Source organism: Podarcis cretensis (assembly GCF_951804945.1).
Source record: "Podarcis cretensis genome assembly, chromosome: 15".
Classification (NCBI taxonomy): Eukaryota; Metazoa; Chordata; class Lepidosauria; order Squamata; family Lacertidae; genus Podarcis; species Podarcis cretensis.
Window position 1 is genome coordinate 20,674,008 of NC_137185.1, and position 8,493 is coordinate 20,682,500.

General features: G+C 46.1%; 1 protein-coding gene across 6 annotated transcripts in view; it reads right to left on the reverse strand.

The window, feature by feature from the left end:
• The window catches only part of IGSF9B (immunoglobulin superfamily member 9B), a 119,748-nt gene that overhangs the window by 32,836 nt on the left and 78,419 nt on the right, over positions 1-8,493 (reverse strand). For all 6 annotated transcript variants that reach the window (XR_013833738.1, XM_079956110.1, XM_079956109.1 and 3 more), the window contains exons 9-10: positions 4,713-4,853; positions 3,045-3,161 (exon numbers count right to left, since the gene is read on the reverse strand). Coding sequence is in view for 5 of the 6 variants with exons in the window: in XM_079956110.1 (XP_079812236.1) it covers positions 3,045-3,161; positions 4,713-4,853 (258 nt within the window). In the remaining variant the exon portion in view is untranslated. The remainder of the gene's footprint in view (positions 1-3,044; positions 3,162-4,712; positions 4,854-8,493) is intronic.

Here is an 8,493-nt window from a genome sequence, read left to right on the forward strand (position 1 = left end):
CAACTGGTAGAGATGGCTGTGATGGCTGGAAAAAAGTACCCTAATGTTCCTGCTCTACTACCCCACTAGTAGAGCACCTGCTTGAGTACAGCAGGCTTCTCCCTGCAGATGTTCACCCTCCAAAGGAAGCAGGTCAGTGGGGTCAGGCAACAAAAAGATGAAGTGTTCCGTGTGACCTGAATGCCTGCATAATTCTGCAACAACTGAAGGCGGCCCACCTAATAGCTATGAACTTTACATAATTGTAATGTATGTTTAAAAAAGACAGTAATATTTGGGAGGTGGAATAGATGGATTCTGGGATATGAAACACTGAGTGCATACATTTATCTGCACTATGACTTTAAACCACTTCTAGGCCAGTTTTAATGTCCATGGCTCCCGACCCATGGACTCCAGGGAACTGCAGTTCTTCAGGGGTCCCTTCAAAAAATATCCTCCATGCCACAAAACTACAGTTACCAGAATTCTTTGTGGAATGGGTCAAAATGTCATGACAGCTGATCTGGTCACTGGTAGATAGATATTCTTTTGCATTCTACGTACTGTTGCTCAGTTTAAAGCTTTAGGCCACTAGAGGGAGCTATGACACCATGGATCTCACCTGCATTCACCCTATTAATATCTGGTTACATGATGAGGCAATCACTCTGTTTCCCTTGAGTTTCAGGCAGTGCTGTTTCCCAAAGAACAGGTATGGGAACCACAGGACTACAAGCCCCACCATCCCTTGCCACCAGCTGTGCTTGGTGGGGATGATGGGAGCTGCAGTTCAGCAACACCCTAAGGGACAGAGGTTCCCTGCATCTGCACCAGAAGAGGGCCGTAGGGTGATGTTGAGGGTGGCACTTGGCCATGGGAATCACTTTAGCTGCAGCAATGGACAAAACAGATCTCCCCCTCCTGAACTCTGGCAGTGTATGTTGCTTCTGCTTGTCAAAAAGAAAGAAGAGGTGGCGCTATAAGGAGGTGCAGACAGTCCAAGCACCAATGAAGGGACACCCTGAGGACATGAGCAACTGCTTTATACTGGGCCAGACCACTGGGTCCACCCAGCTCAGTAATGTCTACACCAGGCATAGGCAAACTCGGCCCTCCAGATGTTTGGGGACTACAACTCCCATCATCCCTAGCTAACAGGACCAATGGTCAGGGATGATGTGAGTTGTAGTCCCAAAACATCTGGAGGGCCACGTTTGTCTATGCCTGGTCTACACTGACTGGCAGCAGCTCTCCAGGTTTTCAGACTCTGTGTCTTTCCCAATACTACTTGGAGATGCTGTGGGATTGAACATGGGACCTTCTGCACACAAAGCTGATCCTCTACCACTGAGCTACTCCCCTTCCCTGAAGGTTCTGGGGCCCAAGTCCAGATGTGGAGCACAGCTAGGCAAGCAGCAGTAGGCTAGGACTCTTAAGAGAGTCAGAATGGGGAGAATGCACAACGGAAGATCACAGAAAAATGGGAAAGCTGATATCACTTGGTGGCTTTGTTTTGGACCTTACCCCCTGCTGAATCTCTCACAGCAGACACAAAATGGGAGAAACCCCTTGTCCATTTGCTAAGAGTCAAAGCTTGAGGGAGGACACCCAGTGGGGCAGCAGCTGAACGAGATATTTTGGGGTGGGAAAGCTCGGAGCTGCTACGCTACTTGTAAGAAATATGCCTCCACTGGAGGTATTTAAGCAGAGGCAGGATTACTATTTCTTAGGGCTGCAAGATTCCTGCATCAAGCAAAGGGAGTGGGACTGGATTACCTCCCAAGGTCCCTTTCAACACTAAAATTGCAATGCTCCTCATATGAAAGACTGCTGTAGTTAAGAGACAGCATCCTCCTGACTGTACTCCAGCTAGGAACATGAAAGAATTTTGAGTTTTGTTTACATTTTAAGGAGAAACTACCAAATTTGCACATCTCAAGCTGATGCACAGAACAAAAAGCGGCTATCCTACAAAATTCACACTTCCCCAAATTCTGCAATGCGGTTGCCCAACCAATCTGTCTAAAATGTATATATTAAGGGAAAGTGGGAATAAACACACATATATTTCATTAAAATAATGAACAAGAATGCATTGTGTTTGGGGAAATTGCTTGCAAAAATATGCACACTAGTAAAAACTGAGTACAAACAAAGGTGTATTAAGAGATATTTGTACTCAAATGCTGACAAGATTTTCAGGAGGACCCCCCCCAAAAAAAAAAAATGCAAATTGCTGGGGAAATGTAGAGAACTGGATTTAAGAGTAGAAAAATGGAAAACAGAGAGAAGCAAAACTAATAGGTTCCTTCATCTGTAGCTCCAGCAAATAATGGTTTGATCTGGCAGTATGTTGCAAAATATTAGCACAGAAAGAGGCAAGTCTGTCCCATGGACTGCACTGGGGCAACTGTAGCACTGGAGGGAGGGGTCCACAAGGGGGGGGCTGCAGTAGATACCGGAGTGAGTGGAGAAAGTGGGCAAGTGAGAGCCAGTGTGGTGCAACGGTTAGAGCATCAGACCTGGGAGACCAGGGTTCAAACTCCCACTTAGCCATGAAGTTCAGTGGGTGACCTTGGGCCAGTTGCTGCCTCTCAGCCTAACCTATCTCATGAGGTTGTTTTTGTTTTTTTCTGGAAAAGTTTTCAATTAGCAATAATCGTGCCTTGGATTAACCTCATTGGCTACGATACTGCCACTGCACAAAGCTATCTCATGAGGTTGTTGTGGGGACTAAATGAGGAGAGGGGAAACCTTGAGTTCCTTGCAGGAAAGATGGGATATGAATGCAATAAAGAAATGAATAAAACAGAGCAGCTCATTTTGCAATTGCTGCTGTTGCTGGCTGACGGTGGCTAAGGTTTCTGCAGCTTCTAAGGCTTCCTTGCTAGGAGCTGGGTCTCTCCCCCACCCACCTGCGGGACGGGGGCGGCAGTAGTACAGCCCGAAGCGAAGCAGCTGAACCTGCAGTTTTGCTCTTACCGGGACAGAGTGTGGCTTCTCTGTCTGCAATATTCATCAAAAGCCAAAGGCACTGCAGATTTTTCTGGCAGGCCGGGTACCTTTCTCCAGGCGATGGCAGGAAAGGGGTCTCCTGCAGCAGCACAGGGTATCAACAGCTCCCTCCCTGCCTCTTGTCTGTACTCCCAGCCTGGTAGCACCGTAAAATAGGGCGGGTCCTGCAGCCAGGGATGGAAGGCAAGGGGAGAGAAAGGCGGGTGGGGGAAATTAAAAAATCGAACAACTCTCATTGAACGCACAGCCGAAACCTGCATTTAAAAAATCTGCCATCCAATTACAGAACTTTTAGCCAGTTAATGAGTCTGCCAAAAGCCAGATGGTTAAACAGATTACATTGACATACATACAATCACTGACCCATGTAAATTCACGGATGAGGCGGGTGTGCAATACCTTCTCTGTGTTCGTTCTCCCTTCGCACACTCTCTCCCACCAACGCTTAGCTGCTCACAACGCTCATGCAAGCATGCAGCTTGCTCGACTTGGTTTGCACGATGCTCTCGTGCGCACACATTCACATTCACTATCCATTTCATGGAGACAGTATGTAAGAGCTGCCCGACGCTGGCAGATTGACAGGTCATCTTCTCTGCTGGATGCCTCCAACTGACAGCACCATCTCCTCCTCCTCGACATTTGCATGCTGACTTTTTCAGCTTCTTAGAAGGTGGATTGTTATAGTATGTCATATCACTGGGGTCCCCACAGGCATCATGGTGCACTCAGATACCACCACCCCTTGGTAGCTGCCAGATCCTCATGCCCCTCCCCACTTTATTTTTTAAATTAAGAGTTCTTCCTCTTTTTTTGCATTTTGCAGTTGTTAGGTTGATTTTATTAAAGGGGGCTGCCTTTTAAAAAAAAAATTGCTCATTGGGCAGGGAGGGTCTAAGCATCACCAGATATTGGTTCCCCCCCCCCCGCCCCCATGAAATGGATACTTGTGGTGTTCGTGGCAGTTTCTTAGACTTCCAAGGGGGCCTCTGAGCTCAAAAGGGCTGGGCATCTGTCTTCTATCACATTAGCAACAGAATCAGACAGACTCATTTCAATCGAATGAATCTAAAATTCCTTTAAATCAAAGCCTGTGGTCTCACTTTAGGTGAGCTGATCTGATTTGGGGCACCCAGAGAGGCTCTGTACTGTGCCCCCGCACACCAAACCCAGCCAGGAGAGCTTCACAACAGTCGTCTTGCCGTCACAGCTGGCATTTTGTTGATGTGGATTGAATCCAAAGTTAGGCATGCTCAGTGCAATATGCATAGTTCACAAGCTTTTCAGAACAGCAATATATCAAGAGGTGAGATACTAGCTGCCTCTGGTTCTTCCCAACTGTCCCTCAGAGTTATTGCATCAGGCTGCTGAGCTTGAGGTAGAAGCAGAGCAATTCAACTGCCTCTGTTGAGAGACCAGACACCTTTAGCCTTCCTTCAGATGTCACCTAGTAGTAGCCATTCCATCAGGCTATGTGGGCCATTTGCATTCAAACTGATTAGTATAAGCACTTTAAGAACTGCTGCCTGACCTGTGGGGGGGGGAGTTCTGACCTCCTCCCTCCCTGTTCCTTTTTCCTTGTGTGCCATGCCTTTTAGAATAAAAGCCTAAGGGTACGCAGTGCCACACAACTTCTCTTTTTTTGTGAGTATGCTGCTTTGTGAGCCTCTTCAGTTAAAGAGAAATATATTAATGTTTAAAAAGTAAATAAATACCTTCAGTACGAGTCGGGCAGGGGGGGACTGGCCCATTGTACCCAGGGCATTATAAGGCACGCAGGTGTATGTGCCAAGAGCTTCTTCCGTTGCCTCTTCTATTCGAATTGAGCCATCTTCCATCAGACTCCAGCCAGAAAACTGCACAGGCAAGAGAGAAGACTAGACACATTGCAGTTTTTGAGTTTCATATGAGATATAGGGCTGTTTTGTGTTTTTCTCTCCACTTAAATTATCTGGTTGAATGTGTAGCCATATATCTAAGTGTAGATGCTGCATAGACTGGAACAGCAATGAACCCCTCCTCTTCAGCTGACATTTCAATATATACTTTGATGTAATGCTTTTCATTTGTCAGTAGATGTCACTACAGTGCTGTTTGCACCACCTAGTGATTCAGGGTAGAACTACACTAAACTTAATATAACTTGTAGTTGTAGGATTCTGTTTTAAAGACTTTTCCTTTAAGACAATGGAGTTACTGTGGCTGCATTTTGAGGGGAAAGACCAATTCTTGAGGTGTGAGAAAGGAGCATTTTAACCCTGTCCAATTCTGCATTTTTCCCTTCTGGAAGTTCTCCCCTGCCCTGACCCCCTGCAGACACTTGGGTTTCACCTCTGCAAGTGAAATAATATGGGTATTTAAGGAAATTTGAGTGGATGTCTAAGGACTGTGTCATGGCCAGGAGCTGATTATGGGAAAGGGAGTTAGGAGCAAATCTCTCCTAGGTACCTAATTGGGATTAAAGAGTTCCTGGTCTAAGCACAACACATTAAATACAGGAATGGGGGTCTAGTCTGTCCAGGTACCTGTTCTGATTCAGGTTTTTGGTTCCCAGGCCACACAGGCCTCCATCTCTATGCCCAGAAACCTCTAATGCAGCAATGGGGTCAATGTTGCAAATTTCACAAACTTCTGGAATTCTGGCAGAGTGAAATCACCCAAACTTTCCAGAATGGGAACAAGCAATTCAGCTCATCCTTAATTCAGAAACGTCCTAGCAGCTGCCAGATCCTCAATGTCAGAGCTTGGAAAGTTCATTTTTTTAAAAAAGCAGCTAATTCTAGTTCTAGGTGAACGTGTCCAAAAAGAAATTAATTCCAGTTCATGTTGGTCCCCCTTTACAAAATGAACTATCTTGGCTCATGTTCCATTCAAGTTCATCCAAATGATCATTGGCAAAATACTTTTCAGCAGCTGTGCTGAGGCATACAATGTACTTCAAACAACTAAAACAACAACATCAAAATATGGACACAGTGGGATGTGAATAGCTTAATTCATTCCTTCAAACAATTATCATATTTAAGCTTAAAGGCCCCCAAAGTCCAAAGTGTAAAAAAATAAAACCCACATGTAAGAAAGTTGAAGGTTTTAACTGGAAGTTGTTCAAAGTTCCATCCTAAAACTTAATCTACATTCAATTCACTCAAAACTTATGGGGGCAACTTTCAGGTGTTGTTCAGAGGTCTCTGAACGACTTTTTTTTTAATTCAAGCTACTTTATTCCAAGCACTGTATAGAAGAGAGAGAATGAATTACTGGAGTTAGAGCCCTGGTCCACAGTTCTTTTTTTTTTTTTTTTCTTAGGGGAGGGAGGGAAGCAGGAAGAAAGATTCAAAGCTGCAGCTGTAAAACATCAAGAATCACACCTAGCAAATGCTAAGAAAGAGGAGAGAAACAGGACAGCAGTTCTTTAGATTGGGGGGGGGGAGAGGATTCATAAACCAAAATCCCCTTGTCAACATTTTGGACTGCATTTGTAATCCCTTTGTTTCTGTCTGCTGGGAGACGGTCAGTTATCATAATTGGCCTACTTGGATGGCACAGATGTATCGCTTCGGGGAAACATGTTGACACAGAGCCCTGCTAATGAGATGTGGACAATTCCTCCTCCTGGCATCAGCTTGAATATAGCTCAGGTCAGTAGCGCTCAACAAAAACAAAGTACCCTAGGATCACCAATTATTCCCATTATCATGATGGCTGGAGTGCAAAATCATCCCATACCAACCTGAGTGCCGGCCTCGATTCCAGCATACAGCAACTTATTCCAGAGTAAGCTACCATTGACTGTAATTTTGAGGGAACATATGCTCGCTCTCCTCCAAAGGCCAGGGAAGGTCCACATTCAGCCCCAGTGCCCACCCCACTTAAGGGAAGCCATTTGTGCCAGATCAGATCAAGGAAGGAGCTATGTATGTAGAGGGCTTTGGATGGTATCCCTGGCACTGCACTTTACAGCATGAATCACCCAGTAAGCAAGACTAGAAATGTATTTTTTAGGTTTAGGTCTTTAAAAGTGGGGACTGGGAAGAGGCAGGAAATCTAGGGCCCTGTAGAAAAGAACTGGGCTTCCTAACAATCTTCCTGGATGACCAAAGGATCATCTGGTGCACTGCTGCTTCTCCAGCTGTGGCCAAGCAGATCCCCCCAGCAAGGTTGCAAACAAAGCAGGACTAAGGTATCCTTTGTTGCCTGCTCAAAAACATCTGAGATCTCATGCCTCTGAATAAAGCATCGTGCCAAACATTGGGTCCCTGGGAGGGTCATTTCTGGTGGTCAGGTCCTGAGAACAGGAGGAGTTAGTATCCATCCAAGCAGCCCAGTAGCAGCTGTGTTGTCCAAAACAAATCTAGAGCACCAATCAAGGGTGGCAGGAAGGGCAGGAGCTTAGGGAATATCCTTGTACCAGAGAGAAGTTCCTTGGAATACAAACCAAACACTAAGGCTATGGCTTTAAAAAGGTCCTGGTGGGCAGGAATTGGCTTATGGGAATCAGCTGACTCAAGAGTTGTAACAGGCTGGGATTGCAGCAAAGATGGTGCCTGAGCTACAGTGCTGGAGCCATGTGAGGGAACACAGGAAGCTGCATTATACCAAGCCAGACCATACGTGCGGTAGCAGGAGCCACCACAATGAGTCCCACTAGTTCAATGGGACTTTCCCCCTATTCTCCTTTCCCTGTGTGCCCCCCATTGGCTCTGGAGGGGTCAGGGGAGCATGCAGTGGGAGTAAGCAGGGGCACCATTCCATCAGGCAAGCAGAAATGCATACACTGATGGAACATTTGTGTTAGTGCAACACTGAATTTCTTCCCATTTAGATCAGGATTGCCTACACTGACAGGCAAAAGCTCTCCAGGATTTCAGGCACACTTCACTCCCAGCCCTGCTTGGAGATGCCGGGCATTGAACCTGGGACCTTCTGCATGTATAAAGGTAAAGGGACCCCTGACCATTAGGTCCAGTCGTGGCCGACTCTGTGGTCATCTCGCTTTATTGGCCAAGGAAGCCGGTGTACAGCTTCCGGATCATGTGGCCAGCATGACTAAGCCGCTTCTGGCGAACCAGAGCAGCGCACGGAAACACCATTTACCTTCCCGCCTATTTATCTACTTGCACTTTGATGTGCTTTCGAACTGCTAGGTTGGCAGGAGCAGGGACCAAGCAACAGGAGCTCACCCCGTCGCGAGGATTCAAACCACCGACCTTCTGATCAGCAAGTCCTAGGCTCTGTGGTTTAAACCACAACGCCACCCGCGTCCCCTTCTGTACGTATAGCAGATGCTATACCACTAAGCAACAGACCTTCCCCTGAAAGACATGCAAACCTGGCACCATACAATAATAAGTTATCAACGTGTTATGAACATAACTTCTCATTGTATCTTGGTAGAAACAATCCATGACAAGATTATGGTAAACATGTTTCGTCACTCAGCATGAAATCTAGATTGCTCATTAATACATATATATATTTCTACCTTGCTCATTACAG